The sequence below is a fragment of the Gobius niger genome (genome assembly GCF_951799975.1).
Source record: "Gobius niger genome assembly, chromosome: 1".
Taxonomy (NCBI): domain Eukaryota; kingdom Metazoa; phylum Chordata; class Actinopteri; order Gobiiformes; family Gobiidae; genus Gobius; species Gobius niger.
The window spans coordinates 22,841,377-22,863,567 of NC_136852.1; the positions used below are offsets into that span (position 1 = coordinate 22,841,377).

General features: G+C 43.8%; 2 protein-coding genes across 2 annotated transcripts; one reads left to right on the top strand and one right to left on the bottom strand.

Moving 5' to 3' along the window:
• Nucleotides 1-712: 712 nt before the first annotated feature.
• Nucleotides 713-10,070, bottom strand: LOC306977510 (A disintegrin and metalloproteinase with thrombospondin motifs 15-like). Its single transcript, XM_079575851.1, has 8 exons — nucleotides 9,027-10,070; nucleotides 8,254-8,386; nucleotides 6,811-6,978; nucleotides 4,375-4,658; nucleotides 3,743-3,920; nucleotides 3,464-3,639; nucleotides 2,386-2,561; nucleotides 713-2,294 (listed from the first exon to the last, which is right to left on the bottom strand). Exons 1-8 carry the CDS (start codon nucleotides 9,894-9,896, stop codon nucleotides 1,520-1,522), a joined length of 2,760 nt encoding a protein of 919 aa, XP_079431977.1. The 5' UTR covers nucleotides 9,897-10,070; the 3' UTR covers nucleotides 713-1,519.
• A 1,344-nt stretch (nucleotides 10,071-11,414) lies between these two features.
• Nucleotides 11,415-21,755, top strand: LOC306980192 (A disintegrin and metalloproteinase with thrombospondin motifs 8-like). Its single transcript, XM_079579458.1, has 9 exons — nucleotides 11,415-12,387; nucleotides 13,402-13,641; nucleotides 17,072-17,204; nucleotides 17,282-17,449; nucleotides 18,342-18,634; nucleotides 19,297-19,483; nucleotides 19,548-19,723; nucleotides 19,797-19,972; nucleotides 20,056-21,755. The coding sequence occupies exons 1-9, from the start codon at nucleotides 11,698-11,700 to the stop codon at nucleotides 20,792-20,794; spliced, it is 2,802 nt and encodes a 933-aa protein (XP_079435584.1). The 5' UTR covers nucleotides 11,415-11,697; the 3' UTR covers nucleotides 20,795-21,755.
• Nucleotides 21,756-22,191: the final 436 nt, after the last annotated feature.

Sequence of the window (22,191 nt, forward strand, 5' to 3'; positions counted from 1 at the left end):
CTGCTTCACTCTTTGGTCACTTTAAGCTCTTGTGGAATTCAGAGAGTCTCGAATTTTTAATTTGAACATCTACAAGAGCAGATACCTGGAGCAACATGAAGAGCGCACTGGCTCCGACCCCAGTCCAGGGTTTAATCAGACCATCTGCTCTGCTCTTATTTATTGCGCTCAGACATGCTGAGTTTGTGTTGTACTTTCACAAAACCTGCTTAATCAGGGTTATTGTTAAAGCAATATTGCATATAGTACATTAGAAACATTGCTTATTAGTTCCCCAAAGCAGAAGGATTTGTTGTTGCTCACATTTGTTATAGGAAGTTGATTGGACAGAACGATATGTTTGTTGTTTCTCATAAATGTTTTTGAAGGTGCATAGTTTAACTACAGTATGTTATTGGACTTTGCCTGTGATTGTTGCTGTGGATGTGGGTCAGACAGTTTAAATGATGACACTGTGCCCAGGTCTGAACACAGAACTGACTCAGCACAATCCCTCGGTGGATAAACATGAGCTGAACTGGATCAGGCTTCATTTGGGACCAGCAAAGGCAGTGACATTGACACATCTCATACAAAAGGCCTGCACACTTTACACATGTATATTATACTTTATTACAGCTAATTGTCTGTATACACAGTATACAAATGAAATCTGATAAACAATATTATCTGTACAAGATACACTACCATCTTTAAGTGGTATATACGTACATATGGTCCCTCAAGTGTAACCAAAGCACTGAGAAGAACAGAACAGAAGAACATATCAACATACTGCTAGTTTGATCATTACTGCAGTGGTCCTTGTTGACAGAAACCTTAAGATATTAGTGATGCAGTCCATGAGTTTGCATTGTTGAATGACAACTGTCAATTTCTCTGGTGCTCAATATTCTGAAGATGTGAACCTGATTTTACTGACTAGGGTGGGATGAGTTAAATCAGCATGTTTGACCCTAAAATGATGATGGCACAGCTTTAGTGCTTTAGAGTCAAATTTCATTTCTATTCGATGAACGCTAATAAAACAGAACTCACTTTTGCTCAAGTCTATATGTCCAGCCACAGACATGTCTAAGTTACCGATAATGTGAGTCCGTAATAAAACTATTTTGTATGGGGTCTTTTTTCTATTGGGAGAGATATGGATTAATATTAAATTCCTGTGAACAGTACTGGTAGACAGGTTTCTTAAGATCTTTAATGTTCTTTCTGCAGATGTAGTTCAGTGTTTCACATTTCACTGAAATGAGACACTCTCCGCGCAGGCCTGGCTCAGGGCGACCAGGTTAAGATTGACGACATCTGTCTGCTCTGCGGCATTATGCAAATACATGTGTCTTTAGTCTGTTACAGCCCAGTCTTTACTTTGTCTGTGCAGGTGGAGGTAGACCGCAAGTCAAACCTGGTTTGACACTGTTGAGGCAGATGCTGCTGCCTCCAGAGTCTGTGCAGCAGAAGATGGATACACACATCTGTGAGTTTCCTGCTCATGAGCATGAGTTCATTTGTGTTTAGTCTAACAGGGCTTCATGTGACACAGGTCCAGTTCCTGAGGCTTCCTCCGCCCAGCGCAGTGCTCTCTGGGTAGGTTTAAGCCGTTGTCAGTGATGCAGCGGACTACGCGTCTCTTAAACCCTCGTCCGCAGGTCTTAGAGCAGGGGGACCATGCCCCCACATCCCACATGGGACAAGGGTCTCCACAGGTTCTCACTGCTGTGGGCCTCTCTGCACTGTGGCAGTCCGCTGCAGGGCGGCCCTGGATGCTCTGACACTGCACCAAGCGTTTCTGCAGACCTGTCCCACATGAGACGGAGCACTTGTCCCAGCTCCCTGACACCCAGTGACTCATGGGTGTCTTATCCAAGACATGCTTTTTGGCCTCAACTTTGTTATTGTCCAGGACGCTATTGTGCAATGTGAGGCTCTTCTCCTCTTTGCGTAGCGTCTTCTCCTCTTTGCTCTCCTTGGAGATGTAGTAGGAGTACCTCACTCGGGGCGGGGTCATCTTGCCCACAGAGAGCACCTCCACAGTGATGGACTCCTGCAGAGGTCTGATGGCCTGAAGTACCTCCACTGAGGTGGAGGTTCCACTGTAGCGCAGCAGACTGCCCTTCACCAGCAGGTCCCGCTCCACAGCTGACACCACATAGTTCCCATTTAGCAGGTACTGCCCCTGGCGGTTCTTCACTGCCAGGTAGTTCTCATCACTGATCATGCCTCTGTATCCACGCTGACGCACATCGATGTTGGCAGCTCCCACAGGCAGCATGACCACAAAGTTGTAGCCGTGACTAAAAGGAATGACAAGCAGGACATCAGCTGTCTCACAAACACAGCAGAGCATGACATGAGATGTTTCTAGCTCAAATAACGTTGACTTACACAGGTTTAGTGAACATTCCTGAGACCTTCTTGCAGCCCTGGTTGTCCCCTCCACACACTCCGCATTTGTCAAACTTCTTGGTAGAGTCCAGTCTCGTGTCACAGCCTGCCTTGATGCACCTCCCCTGGACGCACACAGCTGTGGTGTCTGGGGAGCAGGGGGTCCCATCCACCACCTGCAATGAACAAGTCAAAGATCACACTGAAACTAATGATGGCTATTTTTCCTGCACTTTCTGTACATTCATTGACTCTGTTTTCTTGGTCTGAACCTGTGGCCATACCCCTACGGCCCTGCTGCTTGTATTCTCTGCATAAGAGGTTAGTGACAAGCCCCAGGTGTGATGTGATGTGGTGCCGGCATGTTCTCCTCATGCCACTCCATCTGTCCTGCCTCCACTGCCACCAACACGTCGCCGCTCACTGTGTACATCACTTATTGCTTTGTGGATAACAGTGAGCTATTTTGACCACTACTTGAAATTCTCTCATTGGACCGTTCCTGTGATGAGGTGTTTGGTGACAACGTTTTCACTTCGAGTTAGTTGGTACAACAGTTTCTACCCTTTTTCAGTTCAATGCTGCATATGAGCCGTAGGTGTGCTCCGCCTCACCGTTTAATAGAAGCTGACAATGCTATTTATGCAACAGCTTTCAATTAACAGAACAAACCGACCACCAATACGCCACTTCCATCAAAAACAGAGCACTATATGCAGGCTGGGCTTGAACTTGGATTACTTTGCCAAGAACATGTTCAACTTGAAAATGAAGTAGTTGATGTTGCACAGTTGCAACATCAGCTTTTGTTGGCTGCAGTTAGCAAACATGATCACATAATACAAGCATTTTTTTAGACTGGAAGAGGAAAAAACACATGTATGAACGTTCATGAATGAAATGGGTTGATGCTTTTCCACAGTATTCACACAGGGCAATAGTTAGATGTGGCTTAATAAGAATAATAAGAATCTTCCCTCAACTCACTGATTCTGCATCTCTTACAACACCACTCATTACATTCATGGGGATATATGTGTAATAATTGTTGACAGCTGATACTGAAATGGCTGTGTACCTTTGGAGCCAGCACGTAGAAGTATCCAGTCCCATTTGCGCGGCAGATGAGCTTACATTTGTCCTTGGGAGAGACGCCAGAGTATTTGGGAACCCACACCACGGAGGAGCCCAGTCTGTTAGTGTTCAGATTTAATCCATTGAACGCTTCACACTGCTCCTCGCGGAAAGTCTTGCCTGCAGAGAGAAAAAAAAAAAAAAAAAGAGTCAGCTGAAGTTGAATCCTTCTGCTTTATGATATTCCACATACGAACGTGAGTTATCATGACTTTGTTCTAACCTGAATCGGGACAAGGGCTGAGGTTGCAGGAGCGATATTTGATCCGCAGTCCGTAGCAGTATTTTCCTCCATTTTCAGGGACGGGGTTGTTGCACTCTCTTTTAGCCAGTTGCACACCACCGCCGCAGCTTCTGGAACAGTCCCCGAAAGGACCCCACTTTCCCCACTGTCCATCCACCTGCGCAAAAAAAAAAAAAAATACAGCTATGGGTCTTGATTCTTTGTCACAGTTTTTGAAATGTTGCCTAAGCATTTATTGTGGTAAAATCTTAAATTGTGTTTGCATGTTCACCCCGTGGATTTCCTCAAAGCTCTCCATTTCTCTCATCAACCCTTATCATGCACGTGGCTAAATCTTCCCTTTAATTAGTCCTGACCAATCCAAGCTCAAGACCTGGAAATTGGTCCCCATAGTGCTGCTCTTGAAAGTCTTCGCCACACTCAAGGCGGGTGAAGAATTAATTTACCACAGAAAGCAATGATAGGATATTGACTGACCCAAGAACATTTTTGTTGTTGTTACTCTTCGTACATCATAGGTAAAGGTGGAGGTCTCATCCAGTAAAATGACTTTGGAGTCTTGAGTGTAACCATGCTGCATCCCAGTAAATGAGCACCACCACCCAACTCACCTTTATGTGCATGGTGTTGTTCTTTTCGATGCAGGCTCCTCTGTCGCAGATCTTCCCAGTGCCACAGCTGGTGCCGTCTGCCCAGGGGAAGTGCCTGGTTTGGCACACCAGCTGCCCCCTGGCCTTCCCAGTGCACCACAGTTTAGAGCAGGGGTGCATGTACGGGCATGGTTTTGAGCCCGGCCCAAAGGCCAGCTCACACTGGCGGTGCAGGCTGTAGGTCGCCCCTGGGAGGTGGTCAGGGAGAGATAACTGTCTTTGAGGCTGGTCCAATAGACAGTCACCTAAAGAAATGTAATACGCAGATCAAGTTTGAGTGTAACCATAGCATCAAAAAGAAAACCAATACACGGAATCAGTACAAGACGAAGCTATGCAAAAGATTTATACATTTCCAAAGACGTTGAGCAATAAGCCAAGGTACAAATTGTTTTTGGATGTGGATATGGAACATCATCTGGATTCGGAAAGGATTTTCTACCACGGTGAGAGCCAAATTTGTCTATTAGTGCGTAACTCTTGGGAAAGTCTGCAGACACTCAGTTAGTTGAGATATTCCCACTGACCCAAAGGTTGTATGGGTAAGACATTCACCTTAACACGACGGATATGTTACTGTATGTAAGACTTTCCTAACTACTGGACACACATCATTCCAGCACGCAGTACAAAGACCTCAGCTTGTGTCCACACCATACCTCAGCTCAGTCCCTCGAGAATTCAGTCTCTGAGCTTTAACTACGGGTTAGCACTGGGATTCCGGTAGTGAGTGAGAACACTTTAATGTTTATTGTGCTGGTTTAATATAGAGTTAATCTACATTGCTTTGTTGCCATACCTCTCACTTTTATAGCTCTGTAAAAAGTGCACCCACTTTTCTTTACTGGCTGAACTGTCAGAATCGTACGTATATTTAACTCCCACCCTGATAATTATTGCCAATCTTGCTGCATGTTGCTTGTCTTAAATCCTCTTGTGGTACAGTTTATTGTGGACTTACATTTATAAGTGTTGTGTCACTTAAGCATTCCCCCAGCATTTCATTTTACAGACACTTGTTGTACTGGCACTGTCCTCAGTTCACCTCCTCCTTTATACTGGTGACTTCACCATTCAAACTGTGTTTGTGCTTTGTATTTGTTTACATTATTGTCCCGTGTGGAATTTGTACTCAACATACTGTTAATGTTTTGGTTAAATGGGGAAAACCAGAGCATCGGGATAAAACACACCCAGACGCTGGGAGAGTGTGCAAACACCAAAAAGCGGTGGCGCGACTGTAAAGTTGTGTCTTACAGACCATATATTGTAAAAAGATGAATACAATCTGACACAGCAGCCACCTGGTAATGTTTAGATGAAATAAACGACCGGTAAATTTAGCCACGAACGTCTGCAGCAACTAGGTCGGCGATAAATTGTCGTGTTTTGATTCTAGTCCACTTAGCGATGGTGCAAGAAGTTTAAACACAGACGCACTTGGCATAGAATGGACAGGAGATTAAAGCCACATGATTTATACTGGCACACTTAAGTGAGTGGAGAGAGTAGAAGTGGTCTATGGAGGATGTTGTAGGGATGTTTTTTTCATTGAGTGGCAGCTTGGGTTAAAGGTGAGCCCCCACTTTCCCCTTCTTTAGAAAGTCTGGTAGATACACATACATCTTTTTAATGAAGCTGTAAAGAATTTATCTGCTGCCGTGCTTCCTTTGGTATCTCCAAATGGACTTTCCACTGTTCCTCTTTCAAGTAATTTAAATCATGTTAGAAGTGCCTTTGAAGTCAACTTTTCCATTCCACTGTTTCGTTTTGGGTGGGATTTGTGCGGCTATGGACATTTTTATAAAGAGGCAACAGGATCATGAACGCCGAGACACGCCCTGGCGAATTTATTGTCTGGGTCCCCAAGCAGACATGGCCAAAACAGAGCCCTTCAAAAGGATGACACAACATAAACAGTTACCAGATTATTTACACCCAAGAGGATACTGGAGCCCTGTGAGGTCAAAGGGTGCATTTACCATGGGTCTGTCTAAGGGACGGGTGTGAACAGTTTCTGTCCAGGGTGGGACGGATCCTTCAAAGACGAGAGTTTACGGACGCTCAATACTGACTTTTTGCTTTGTTTGAGCAAATATATACCTGCTCTAACTATTAGCAAATGTGTTTATGTTTACGATTTGATGTCACTTTTATCATTATTATACTTTGTGTCGTCATCATTTGTTCATGTCTGTATGGAAGTCAATTGGCTCAATACAAATATAGAAATGCATCACGATGAGCTTTCCTTGTATCTGATCATTGAAGAATAACATCACTATTATCGACACTGGCTGGGCCTCACACTTGTAGGTGCTGTCTGATCGCAAGCAGCTGAGAGCATGAGGCCTGCAATGAATTATGGGCCATGATGAACGGGAAGTGTTTACTGACCGTGACCTCTGTCCAGGAACTCGGTGATGATGGCAGCGCTGCACACAGACCAGGGCCGGCTCCTGTCTATCTGAATCAGCGTGGGTGACATCATGTGGTTGTCCTTTAGTTTGCCAAACACCTCCTCACAGGCTTTTACATTGTCGTGGGGCATGTTGAAGACATGGCCTGAAATAAAGAGGATCCAGTGAGACTGGTGATGCTTAATGGTTTTGGATCATGCAGTGCCGTCCTATAATTGAAGGGGCTTCTGCATTTCCAAGGTCTGGAATGATTTAAATGAGAGCAAATTCCAATTCCTGTCTCAGCTGTTTTCGTTGGAGTTTGACCTGGTGGATGTCCTGTGTTTTGTTATGAGTCAGGTCAGAATTAGTCCTGGATATATCTTGCTTCACTAGAGATTTAAACCTGGTTTGTTCTTTAGGTTTTGCTTTGTTTGCTTTTGACTTTGATTTGACCATGACAGTCAATTTCGGGAGAATCATGGCCCCAAAGGCTGACCCTATTGTACAGGTTGTTAGTGGAACCTTTGTGCTAAACTCTCAACCATCATCTCTTGAGTGAGCCCTTAGTTATGTAACTACTATGCAATGATTGAATAGGGATGAAAAAGATCAACATTTGTGTGGAATGATCTAAAAGCCTTCATAGAATTGGCAATTTACAGATATATTTTTCTAAACCACACCTAAAGGGAATTTGGCGGAAACCATGTCACTTTCTTCTTCTATGTGGAGGAGAGGCAAACACAGTCTGCGGTTTTCCTCCAGCACAATCATAAGACAGGATATTTGTAAAGAGGAAATTGTGCAATTTGTTAATGTATACGAGTAAAGTAATGCCTCTCAAGGGGCTTCAATAGTTACTTATAGATTGGATCGTAGATATAAACCAGCCGACCACACATACTTGTACATTTGTAGACATTGTTTTTGACTGCCAATCACTCTAATTGTAGAAATCTGGTCTGTTTAAAGGTAAAGCTGGCTGCCTGAGTCTCTTGTTTCAATCAACACCAGACTCATGGGAAATGCTGAAAATGCAATACTTATCCTGTGTCTCTGTTTACCTTGGCCTGCTTAGTCTCTAATAGGAGTCATAGACAGTGTTTCTTGATAAGAGTACATATTTGTTATTTGAATTACGTCATGAGACTGAAGTCCCTGTGGCTGCGTATGTTTCAGTGTCTGCAGCAAACTCAAGGAAGACATTATACTTAACTTCCTAAACTTAGTGGCCACATGTTACTTAGACTTTGTTTACCTTGGTGTTTTTTATAGGTCTGTAGCTTAACAGGTGGATATAGTCACAGAATGAGATTTATAACCACATTTTGATGCTACACTGTCTGGTTATGTGAGTTCTTTGTGAGCCTTTAGACTGAAGTGTAACCTCAGTCTCTGCTTTATCGCACCATTGAGAAACTCAAGCCCATTTTCATACCCAGCTCATGTGCAGTAGTGAAAGCTGAAGGCAGTCCGTCGTCTTCGATGACAGAGCAGCTCCTCTTTGGGTCACACATGGTACCCACATCTGCCATCCCCAGAGTATCACAGGTAGTGGAGCCGCACAGGTCCTAAAATATACAGTATTACACATTACGTTTATTTGCAATCAGATTTTCATTTTTTCTCATGTCTGCATGAAAGTGGTTGGTCTGTAATGCCTGTAAGCCATCTTTTTAAAGATGAAAGCAGCAATGTCAACCACAAACTCTCTGTGTGGTTTGGGCCATTGGTGAGAAAGTCAAATGACACTTCCTTGTATCATATCATTTGAGATGAAAAACAAAAAAAAACTAAAATGGGTAATGACAGCTGGGATTGTCTCACTGTAAATGTGTCTACAAAGTGTCTTATAATGCCATTATTCATATTTTACTGCCATTATTTTTATTATAATAATTTTAAAGAAATTCAGTCAAGCAAAATGGCAAATGTGTAAGAATGCCAACCATGTCAACTCTGTAACCTATTGCTCGACTTTTCCATGCAGCTGTGCACATTGTGCTCCAAGCAGGACTGCCCGGAGTTTCCTATACGTGTAATTCCTAAGTGTAAATAAATATGAGTCTTTCCAGGCCCTGGGGTCACCATGCACTGGCTGTGCACTGCTGCGGGAGAGGGGGACATCAGGTGATGAACGTGCAGGACACGACTCTGCAGGAGTCCACACACTTGGGGTCATTACAAAAGTAGGCTACATCTGTGCCCTACCTGCTTGGTGAACAGTATAGCAGTGTCCCAGTACTCTGGGTGCTTGTCGCTGTGCTTGTTGAGCTTTTTCTGCCAGGAACAGAAATTGCGCAGAGTAAGGGCCGCATTGCTGGAGACCTTGGGCCCCTTGTCAGTGTCACCCAGGACCGTGAAGCCCACCACCACCAAGTTGATTGAGTTCAAAATGCTTGAGTGTTTATATAGACGGGCCGCCACAGACATCAGTGTCAGGACGTAGTGCTTAAGGTCGTCTCCATGGAATGTGGCCATAGATTCATCCGCCACGACAAGCACCTCCACGTATCGTGGGACTGATGCAAAGCGCTTATTCCGCCCCATTCTGTTCAGTACGCGCTCGCTGACCTCTTCCAGGTCCCGCAAGTTTTTGTATCGATCTAGGGACACGTTCAGGTGGGCGTGAGGCGGAACCCCGCACCTGCTAGGGTTTCCTCCTGGGAGCGTAGCACGTGCGCGTCGCTGGATGATGTGCGTGCCGAATCCTGCCTCAGGACCTGGAGCAGTGCCACGACTGATAAAATACTCCATGCCCCCCACAGAGAAGCTCCCGCGCAGCCCCCCGCAGAGGCTCAGTGCAGCAAAAGAATCCACATCTGTATTTACGCGTCCCGCGTAAAAGCAATGCGCAACCTCTGCGCCACTCTCAAGGGTCACAAAGCTGGAGTCCGGCTCCAAATCCAGGTAAAAGTCTTCATTAAAAGCGCTCAGCCTCAGAAGCACCTGCTGCGCACTCACGCGCCGCAGATGCTCAAACTTCAGAGGATCCACGCGCACAGGTGTGCATGTGTCCTGTTCCACGCACTGCGTAATTCCGGTGTAGAGCAACAGCAAAGCGGTGAGCAAAAGAGCCATCTCCCTGCACTCCGAATGTCCTCAAGCCAAGGGTCCCATCATGCTCCTCCCGAACAGGACTCAAACGGGTCTTTTCTTCTCTGGTCGTGTGACGGTCTGTATTCAGACCACAATCTCTTGCAGCTCTCCAAACATCATTGTAGCTCCAGACTCTGTGACAAAGCATCTCCCCTCCCATTGCACAGCCCTCTAACGCGCTCAACCCACAGACCTGCACTTCACCCGCTGGACGCAGAGCACGTGACCACAACAGTGCGCTCTCGGAGAAGTTCTCAATTGTAGGCTACTGAGGGCACCCACCGTATTTTCAGAGCATAACAGAGTCAAGCCAGGTTTTACACGGGGACAGATTCATTCAAGATTTTATCAAAATCCATTCCGTGTGTGTTTTATTACCCGTCTCAGTAACACAGTTCCATCTAACTGGGCACTGTTGGTTTGTCCTGTTGTATAGAACTAATTTATGTATTTATTTATTTATTTATTTATTTAACCAGGATAGTAATGGGACAAGGCATGTGCCTCAATAGGCCTGTGCAAAATGATTTGACATTTTAAAAAAGCAATCAGTTGTAATTAGTTGCAATTTGATCATGTTTAGTTCAGATTTCAGACTAAATGTAGCTGCAAGAGATGTGCATTCTGCTATCACAATCCTACATATCTAAAACACTTTCCTGAAATGGATAAAATACAATTTAACAGTCATGAATGTGTCTCCTAGGTAGTCTGGTGATATGAGCGCAGGCTATGGGCGCCCCCTTTTGCTTACAAGACTCAATGCAAACACAATGTCTTTTTGTGACTACACTTTATAATTTAACTTTTGGTGACCCCTGGTGGGCGCAGCTAGAAAGAGCAGCCTCGTTGTTCCTTCTCTGCAAAGTGGTTATAATTTTTAAGTGATTCGCGGGGCTGTGTTTTGGAAAAGGAGTCAACAAATAAATTAGAAAAATGCACAGGGGCTAAACCATGAGTGCAATGCATAAGCACAGGGCGGTTGGATTCCCTCCCCATGACCCTATAAAGCTATTCTGTTATGAGACTTATTACGTGCCAATCTCTTTCGCACGATTCTGTATATTTTCCATGTGCTTAAACAAAAAAAAGTTGTTCTTTTTGTTGTGTTTTAAATGGTGAAGCTTTGACGATCACTCTCACGTGGTGGCTGGTGTAACTGTGTGGTTTATAGGATCCAACCGGGTGCGCTTTTTGCAGTCATCCCAAAAGAATGAACATAATGGCCTATAGCCTAATTGCAGTGAGGCTTCTTGACATGTATCTCTTTTCAGTTAAACTTGATGGAGCTGACGCATTATCTTATTGCTCTTTTGTTCACAGAGGTGGCCTTTCTCATGCAGTTTTTTTTTTACAGACTCTATGGGGGTGCTGCCGTTCCCCCAGACCCTCCTTCGCGTCAGAAATAACTGGACTTCCAGCTATGTGTATACTATAGTAATGGGTTGCGCGTCCTGGCGCTGGGTTAAGAATAGGAGCGCGGTCGTTAAGGGGGGAGTGGCGGCTGGTTCTCATGAAGCACGAGTGGGAGGAGAATTTCCAGCAACGGAGGATATCAAAAATAAACCCCCTCGTGTCCAGGGAAGAGCAGAAAGTATAAATAGGCCTGATGCGTCCAGACTGCAGCGGTGAGAGGTGCAACAGGACGCAGACTGGAGAGGATTAGACACAGTTTGCCCAAGACTGGACCGTATACCTGCTAAGATCAGGACACTTGAACTTTATTTAAGACTGAATGCAGCTGAGAAACAAAATCACTGTCTATATTGCCTAAAAAAAAAAGATGTATTCCGCCGTGCGCCTGCTCTTCATTTGCTGTCTGTGTGTAACCAACGCAATTCACTTTGAGTCTGAGGATGTTGTACCTCATCGGATCAACCCCAGACTCAGCAGCCGCTTCTGGAAACGTAGTGAGGAGCAGCCCAGGTTCGTACTCAGTGCGTTTGGCGAGGACCTTACTCTGAACCTCACCCCAGACACCAGCTTCCTCTCGCCCTACTTCAGCATTCAACGGCTTAGATCGGGCCACCGTGACTTGGACAGCACCATCAACCGGACAGAGGAGAGCGAGGGCCACCTGAGGAGCTGCTTCTACTCTGGGAACGTGGACCGCGACCAGAGCTCAGTGGTTGCTGTCAGCTTGTGCTCGGGCATCTACGGCTCCTTCATTACGCACGGGAAGGAGTACTTCATCGAGCCGAAGCAGCGAAACAGCATCCACTCCACGGAGCAAAGCCATGTCATCAAGAGGAGAGCGCTCGCCCCCAACTCTGGTGTGGCGGCCGTGCGCTTTGACCGCTCCATGGTGGAGACGGAGGAGAGGAGGCGAGCTGAGGAAACTTTGACGCACAGGAGCAGTGACGCACACAGCGGCCAGATGCGCAGGAGGCGCTTTGTTTCCGCGCCTCGTTTTATTGAGACCCTGGTCGTGGCAGACGCGAGCATGGCCCATTTCTATGGAGATGAAATAAAGGTCAGGCAATTCCTTCCTTCCAACAAATAACCCTAATGAATGAGAAAAAGAAAACAGGAAAATAGCCATATGGCACATAACTACACATGTGTGCCTTGTAAAATATTATATATTTTAATTTGAAATAGCTTTGATATTCTGTGCAGTAGTTTTCATTTCAACTCTGAGCTCATGAAACCCCTGTTGAAAAATAATATTCTTTATTGATCAACATAAATACACAGTGAAATGCTTTCAAAAATGAATAAGTATAGTATTTTTGTCACTCCACCTCATGTGTACAGTCAGGAGGAATGTTACTGAATCTGTCCTGGTTCATAAAACATGTTTTGGCAATAAAAATGAACCAGAGGGCTCCATGTTTTCCACAGGCGGAGAGAGAGAACGAGGTCAGGCAATAGAAATGTAAGCAATGCTCGAGCACATTCCACTGGAGTTGGTCACAGTTTGGCACTGACTGCTCAGCATCATCCACTCAGCCCAGATAAAGGCTCAGGATCAAAGGGGATTTACATATAACAAATCCATAAACGTTTAAATTGTCTCGTGCTTTGCTTTTGGCTTAAGACTGTCTACAGTTTATGTCTAGATGAAACCAGCAGGTATACCGAAAACAGCTTATTAAAAGGAATGTACACATCCAAATGGTATAATGCAATGTCTTAAGCCATTCATTTGGAAAGGCTTTGCGCAATATTGCAGACTAATCTCAAAGTGGAATCTTAAAGCAAATCAAGCATTTCATACTACAGGATTATTTTTGCTATATTTTTTTTTACTACATGCCATTGTTTACTGACAGATTGTTACACGAACGTGTTGTCTGGATGTTTTTAAGAATCCAGTGATTATGGACACGATAGCGTGTCTCCTTAATGCCATGAAAAGAGCACTCTAATGGCCACATTTTTAAACTTTCAACTTGCAAAAATATAAATAATCATTGGCCCAAATGTCATTTCCTTTTTACCAATCATTTGCAACTCTTAACACTATCCAATGTGCCCCCCACAGCACTACATCCTGACACTGATGTCCATGGCGGCCCAGCTGTACAAGCACCCCAGTATAAAGAACCAGGTGAACATGGTGGTGGTGAAGATGCTGGTGGTGGAGGATGAGGAGGTGGGGCCAGCCGTGTCCAGCAACGGGGGCATGACTCTGAGGAACTTCTGCTCCTGGCAACAGCTCTTCAACACCCCCAGTCAGAGGCACCCCGAGCACTACGATACTGCCATGCTGTTCACCAGAGAGGTGCGTAAATCCATCAAAGGATCCTTTAGAAAGACATGGCTCATTCTCAACTCAATGTCATGGCATGTGGCCACTGGCCATGGCAAAAAAACATCCCTCATTCACCAACTTAGAACCAAACAGATGATGAAGTTCTATCCATAAATAGATATTTACATGTTTGAAATGTCCTGCTTCAGTATTTCAAATAAAGATAGAGAGACACTAAATTTAAAACAAAATTCAAGGCAAAAAGGTAGATCAACTAATAACAAGAATCGTCTCCTTCATCTTCTTCTTCATCTTCTTCTTCTTCCTCTTCATCTTCTTTCTCTTCTTCCTCTTTATCTTCATCTTCTTTCTCTTCTTCTTCTTCTTCTTCTTCTTCTTCTTCTTCATCTTCTTGTTCATCTTCTTCCTCTTCATCTTCTTTCCCTTCTTCCTCTTCTTCTTCATCTTCTTTCTCTTCTTCTCCCTCTTCTTTCCCATCTTCCTCTTCCTCTTCTTCTTCTTCTTCTTCATCTTCTTTCACTTCTTCCTCTTCATCTTCTTCCTCTTCTTCATCATCTTCTTCATCCTCTTCATCATCCTCTTCTTCTTCTTCTTCTTCATCATCATCATCATCTTCATCTTCTTCTTCTTCTTCTTCTTCTTCTTCTTCTTCTTCTTCTTATTATTATTATTATTATTTTTTTTTTTTTTAATTATTATAATAATAATATTATTATTATTATTATTATTATTATTATTATTATTATTATTATTATTATTAATTATTATTATTAGTATTAGTATTAGTATTAGTATTAGTATTAGTATTATTACTGGAGCTTGTATTCTAACTCTCCTATTGAAAGCTCTGCCCTTTTAAACCATAGTCATGTAAATGGTTTTGGCAGCGCAGCGTTTACAGTGTGTTTTTAGAATGGACGGCGCTGGCTGCCAGAATGTGGTGGTGTATCATGTTGTCCATTCACACAGCCGGTGTGACTCATGAAGCCTATGCTCTCAGCTGTGGAGTCCACTGTGGCTTTGGGAGGCAGCAGGCTCGACCACAAAACCATTACATCAAACTCAATGGACATTAGAGCAGGTGCTTTTAACTTGCTTTTTTGGGATTATCTGAAAATAGTATGCTGTAATTTTAAAATTTCTTCTACATTCATTTACAGGAACTGTACATAATGTGAGAGCTGAGATTGAACAAAAACCAGGTGAATGATAAAGGATGTAGCGTGCACTCTCCGTTAGAGCAAAACATCTAATTTTGTACAGTGATTTACATGTTGTTTCGGTCAGACGCTCTTCCGGACACTATTCTCAGCAGTGGTTCCGGTTTAGAATTGGACAATCCTCCTATGTAGCTAACAACATGCATAACAGTGCAGCTGAGTGCTTATAATGGCCACAATAGAAATAAAGTTAGGAAGTTTAATTGGCATGCATTGGTTTGAAAAATGCAGTATAGTACCACAAATCAAGGTTGCCTTGTGCTGCATAATGAGGACACAAGTACAAGGTTGTGGACGTGTCGACTCATTTGAAAGCTGTTGCCTAATAGAGGCCTGCAGTAGTGCTGATCAGGACTTGATTCGGTACAAGTGCAGGGGGTTCAGATAACAGATATTTAAATCAGAGAGAGTCCTTTTAGATGCACTGTATACTGGTTTTAGCTTTAGAATCTGGCAAGCCGAAAGTGTGGGGGTTATTTTTGAGCGGATCAGTGAAAGAGCCAAAATTATAGTGTTATTTTTATGTTGTGAATAAATCAGGTTGATCGGGTTTATCTAAATTTGATCAGGTTTACCTCATATTTAGATAGGTAAGGTTTATGAAATAGCAAACACAAAATGCACACCTACATTTAAGGTCAGAATCTGAGCTCTGAACACAATCTTTTCCAATGGGTCTGTACTTGTTGACAAGGTGTTAGCATATAATACTAAATTAGCACTCCATATTATTACATTTTATTGCTGAGTGCCCAAGTCACAGCTGTAGTGACGACAACTTTGGCATTTATCCCTCTTCACCGTTACTCAGGAAGGCGGGTTGGCCCGTCTGGGGAAATGATTAATTGACCATATGACTGTCCTGTCTCAAGTTTGTTGTAGCACAGCCTTCAATCAGGAAGCCATTATTCACCAAATTTTCCTCCGTGTGTTTGTTTTTCCATTTCCGCGGAGATATGCTTTGAAAACGCAGAGGGCAGACGACTCCTGGCGGACGAGCTAACTTTAGGGCCTCCACAAATCAGGCCTGACATAAGGAAGCCACTCGAAAAGGTCAAGGCTGCTACCACTACTGACTGTTGTGAAATCAAATCTGCCTTACTGTAACATGCACTAAACTGATTGATGGCACATTTTTGTTGTCACTTTGTTATTCGTTGTGTTTGGCTTTCTTCTTTGTCTGCGGAGGCAAATGTTATGGCTTATTAGTTGGGGCATTTAAATCACTCTCAAGCTTGTCTTTGGAGAAAAAAAAAAGTCATCATTTAGTACTAAACCTGGTAAAGGCTTAATCAGGAATTGCATCCAGCATAAACTGATCCCACAATTTAAAGTTTAACTCTGTCTGAAGCAGTTGTCTATTTGTATACGCATCTGTAAGTCTGGCAGCGTACTGTATGATGCCCAACTACATCACCTAAGGGCGACTTGCTACATCAGACTCTTGGGTTTCCTAAAAAGATTAAAGTCAAACACAGATATTACAACATTTTAGTTACTCCAGCCATATCTGTGGCATGTCTGAGACACAGATCTGAGACCAGCTCCTCCGCAGACAGGGTTTAGATAAGGATTTGGTGGATCTTGCCTGAGAGCGGAGGATGCTGTTTAGAACAAGGTGTCCAGACCCACGCTGGGCCGGGCTGGGCTACAGCTGCTGCTCCAGATGGGATTCACATCACTGTGGTTTTCCAGGCTGTGGACATCCGTCTACAGCCCACACCGCCAGGCTTTCTACTCTCAGAACGCGGAAACATTTCAGATGCACCACAATGTTCACTTCACCACAACACAACTCTCTGGAAAACTGTGGATATTTATTTGTTTTGAGTGGAAACAAGGAGCGTGTACTCGTGGAGCAAAATGACAAAACAAACCAAAGAGACTTGATTCATGTAACAGCTGCTCAGAGCTGCCTTTAGACAACTTTATTTATTGTATCTCAAAAGAACTCACCACCTGTTTTTAAGCTTATCAACAATTAAGTCGTTTCTGTAACAGACACAGGCATTGTTTACATACACATGATTTACATTAAATTCGACCGTATAAGGCTGAAAAAGATTCATAAACATAAATGTATTAATCATCTCTCCTGCCTATCTGAGGATGAGTCATGGAAACAGCAGTCTATTAGGAAGCTTTTGTACAGTAACCATATCAGAAAATATAAAGTTGTATACTGACAAAATGTCTTCTTCTATCTTCTGGTTTTGCAGGACATTTGTGGGCACAACAGCTGTGACACTCTGGGTGTGGCTGATATTGGGACGATGTGTGACCCGAAAAGGAGCTGCTCTGTCATTGAAGATAGTGGGCTCCAGGCTGCCTTCACTGCAGCGCATGAACTTGGTACATTTTAACTGACTGTATCTACTATTGTATGCACAGTCTGTACATTAATGTTTATCTTATTTTTTTGTGTGCAGGACATGTGCTGAGCATGCCCCATGATGACTCTAAGACATGTGAGAGGCTCTTTGGGGAATTAGGAGGACATTATCTGATGACTCCTCTGTTTGTGAGCCTCAACAAGACCTCTCCGTGGTCCCCCTGCAGTGCTCTACACATCACCGAGTTCTTTGACAGTGGGCATGGTAAGAGCAACACTGACTTATGTGCATGAATAAAAGCCTTAAGCTCTTTGATTTCCTATTTGGTGAAGTAAAAATAAAAAGCCATTGAATATAGAATGTCAATACATCCGCTGATGCTTTTCATTCCCATTACCCGAGGTGGAAGTGTAGATTAAAATGTTTTTTTTTTTTTAAAGTAATCATTATAAACATTATAATCTTGATACCAAGCCGCTTGCTTTAACTGCATCTCTGCTGACTACATCTCATGCCCTCCTATTCCACACCTTCCCTACGTGGTTGCTATTGTGTTTAAAGATCTATATTTTCATCTGTATTGTGTCCCAGTGAACTTCCTTTCCACTGAGTCATATACTGTGGAGCTTATCTTCCTGTGATTCTCTGTCAAAGCCAAAAGCAACAGCTGGTGTCAGCAAAATATGCTCTCTATCAGTTGGAAAATGTCTCTAAAGAAAACTCATGCAGCTGAAAAAGTTCATTGTGATCTGCACACGTCACTGTCAGCTCCAGACACAGGGCTTATTATTGAATGTAATAAAAGCTTGTTAAAAGAACTATGAGTACAGTCAGTTTTATAGAGGTTGTCAGAAGTTACGAGTTTGTTGGCATATGAAAATGTTTGTAGCGTTTCACTGAATCATTTCTTAATTTTCCCCAGAAAGACACGTATATTTACACTTGTCGTAAAAGTTGAATGTCGGTGGTTTTTCATAGTGAGGTTGGCAATACACAGACTGGTAGTACTCGCTTAACTTAGCTGGTTGAGTCCATATCTTAGCTCAGTCGGGTGACGGAGTCTAAATTTTTTACTTGAATTAATAATTTTAGTAAATGAAACCAAAAAGAATCACAGTTCAGTCAAACATTAACACTATTGTATGTGTGCCTAAAGGAGACTGTTTACTGGACCTACCTGAGAACACAATGGCTTTGCCCCAAGAGCTGCCAGGAGTCAAATACAATCTGGACCAGCAGTGCCAGCAGATATTTGGAGAGGAGTTTTCTCTTTGCCCCAACATGTCCGAAAGCGACTTCTGTAGTCAGCTGTGGTGTCAGGAAGATGGGACGACTCAGTGCACCACCAGGAATGGCAGCCTGCCCTGGGCTGATGGCACCAAGTGCAATGAGAATGGGACATGTTTGAATGGAGTGTGCACACCAACTGAAGAGGTGATGCAACCGGCGGTAAGACTGCTCCTCTTTTTACTTAACACCTTGAAAATGAATTCCATTTTATAGAATGGTAGTGAGGAAGTTAGGGCAGGTAATTCACTTGAAACCGACTCCCAATATGCCGAGTGCATTTGGTGCGGACTTGGGCAAGACATTTTGTACACTGTTTATGAATGTCCATGTGATTTGAAAACGGTAGAGAAGCTCAATAAAATGTTGTACATGCATAAAAGGGGTTTTGCTTCATACGGTTTGTCTTTATGGGTGAGGCTCAGGGTTCCTTTAAACTTGCCTTGATGTCTTCTCCGTGTGGTATGATCCCACATGGATCCAGACATGCTGGCAGTTGGATCACTCTGCACTCCAAACTCATAAAGCCTTTGGAAAGGACACCATAGCAGCTCACAAAACGCCTCCAGTTTGTGTGAGAATGCCCCATCATGGCCGCCTCCACTCTGGGTGACTGACACATGTGGCAGGAATGTGGGCAGAGGCAGACGGCAGGCGCGTGCCGAACTTCAACACACATTTAGCCTGCCTGTAGCAGCAGCACGCCAGCGCACTGAGGCCTGGGTGCCAGAGCAGACTGCGGTTTAGAGTTCACAGCTGAGACGCCCTTAGTTCTCTTCCCTTCCCAGTGCTCTGATGGGGCCTGTATGACTTTTGTGTCTCAGGTGGTGGTGGATGGCGGATGGGGTGCCTGGGGGGCCTGGCAGCAGTGCTCCAGGACATGTGGAGGGGGGGTGGAGTTCTCCTTCAGGGAGTGCACAGACCCTATCCCACAAAACGGAGGCAAGTACTGTGAAGGCCAAAGGGTCCGCTACCAGTCCTGCAACATACAGCCCTGCGAGAACAGCGGAGGTGAGCCCTCGACCTTTACTGTTTGGAAAGAGCTTTGTGATTCTAATTGTGTGATGTTTCTCAGATGGAAAAAGTTTCCGAGAAGAGCAGTGTGAGAAGTACAACAGTCCTAACTATCTCGACTTCAATGGCAATGTCAAACAGTGGATACCCAAATATGCGGGCGTGTCTCCCAGAGACAGGTGTAAGCTGTTCTGTCGGGCCAAAGGGAGCAGCGAGTTTAAGGTGTTCGAATCTAAGGTATGTCAGATTTAACACAATACTCGTAATAATGGCAGAAGATCATGCAAAAGTTTAACAGAAAGGCCTGCAGGTGGTGGATGGGACGCCCTGTGGTCCGGACACCACCTCTGTGTGCGTCCAGGGGCAGTGTGTGAAGGCAGGCTGTGACCAGGTAATAGGCTCCAACAAAAGAGTGGACAAGTGTGGCATCTGTGGAGGAGATGGGCTGTCATGCAGGAAAATCACCGGCTCATACAACAAAGCAATGTAAGTAGGCTCTTTATAAACTGCCACAGACATGAACACAACATTTTACAGTTGCAGTGAATGCCCTTGCTTTTATCTTCCAGATTTGGCTACAATGATATCGTCACTATTCCCATTGGTGCCACCAATATTGACATCAAACAGCGCAGCCACAGAGGCCTGAAGCATGATGGAAACTATCTGGCTGTGAAGAGAGAGAGTGGGGGGTACATCCTGAATGGGAACTTCTCTGTATCCACAGTGGAGCAGGACATCCCTGTGCAGGGGGCTGTGCTCAAGTACAGCGGCTCCTCCACCACTCTGGAGAGGATCCAGAGCTTCAGGCAGCTCAAGGAGACCATCACAGTCCAGTTGCTGGCTACAGGGGGCGACGACAACCCTCCTAAGGTCAAATACTCCTTTTATATCCCGAGAGACGCAACTTTGAACAAATCTAAAGAGAAGAAAGGCTTGTCTGTTCACATGATACACCCCTTTGGCATTCCCGAGTGGGTTCTGGGGGAGTGGTCAGAGTGCTCAAAGAGTTGCGGCTCTGGTTGGTCAAGGAGGAGCGTTGAATGTAGGGACAGTGCAGGTTTCCTCTCAGGCCACTGCGACAAAGAGCTGAAGCCTGCAGATATAAAGCCCTGTGGTGACCTGCCCTGCCCCATGTGGCAGATGGGCCCCTGGTCCTCCTGTTCTCGGACTTGTGGTCAGGGCGAGCGGCGCCGCAGTGTGGTCTGTATAGACTACACTGGGAAAACTGTTGAACCCGACAAGTGTGACCCAAACAAGATCCCAGAGCCAGTGTCGGGAGACTGCTTCAACCTCGAATGCTTATGAACACAACATGCCCCTTTTTGCCCGTACTGCACTTATCAGCTGGTGGTTATCGACTATTGGGCGAAGTATTTTGTTTTTGTTGACATTTGACAACCACTATTGAGTAAAATCTACCTCAAGATGTACTTATATAATGCTATGTAACTCAAAGAAAGTGCTGTGTGTTTTTCCCTGCACCGTAAAGCTCTCAATCTCATATGCAATAATAAACTTGTTTAAACGGGTGCTGTCAAACACAGCACAGTGTAAATATACCTCCCAGTTTCCTCCACAGCACTCTAGCCTGTAAGGCTTCATGGAGTCTTTCACATAACTTATTATAGTTTGGTTAAATTGAAAAGTCTCCGGGAAATAAGCTCTTAGTTTAGGTTTGTTTTGTTCACCACAATCACAATGTGATGCTTCAATGTCATAATTATATGCTAAATAAAGAATAGCTAGGTTGTCCAATAATGGGGGGACTGCAGTATATTCTATTTGTTCTTTATGTTTTATTTATTACATAATAACAGAGACATCCTGTATTTGTGCTTACAATTTTGACTATGGTGTAGTTAGACAGTGTGTAATGTCTCAGGGGTCAGTCCAGACCGGAGGAACCCAAGACAGAGATATTGCTTTTGCCCTTATTTCTCTTTTATGGTGCATCCAGATGAAATCTAGCCGGTTGTAATGCAACAAAACATTTCAAAGCATTGAGTAATAATCCACTGTGTAAAACAGTGTCATTTGTGATTTTACAGATGTTGTATTGGTGCATCAGCAAATGCTCACAGTCGTTTGTATATTTGAGTCTTCAGTTCATAGACATGTTGCTTTATATTAAAAATGGAATGAGAAAGAGCATTAGGCCTATATCCCTTCAGTGAAGGACTCAACTATTGTTAATGTACTGCTTCTTCTTTGAGCTATTTATTTTTTTTAAGTTTTTACTTTGGAGATGTAATTAAACTGGCACATGCTGCTGAGATTTTTCTATATAAAACAAATGTTCAAATAAACACATGTACTTATTTCAGTCTGTCATTGAATGTGATCCTCTTCTGTCTGTCGCTATACCTACTTATACTTAATCAGATGATGCGTAACTTGTCAGCTATACTTTGACTTCAGCTTCATTAAGATTACAGAGAACCCTTAAGGAAAACAGGACATTCTTTCAAGGCAATAACTTTGAGGGAGAGTCAGACTCCATTGCCTGTTTAACAGACTGGAACCTTTTAACAAGTTAAATACGGTCCTCCCACTGTCAAATTACTTTTTACACCATAAATAAGGCCGCTATAAACACACCACAGCATGTGATCTAACGCAATTCAACACTATACTGTAGGCTATTATCCTACGCGTGGCCCACCACAGTGTTATCCTGTTTATTAAAGGCTAGATTCAAGCAA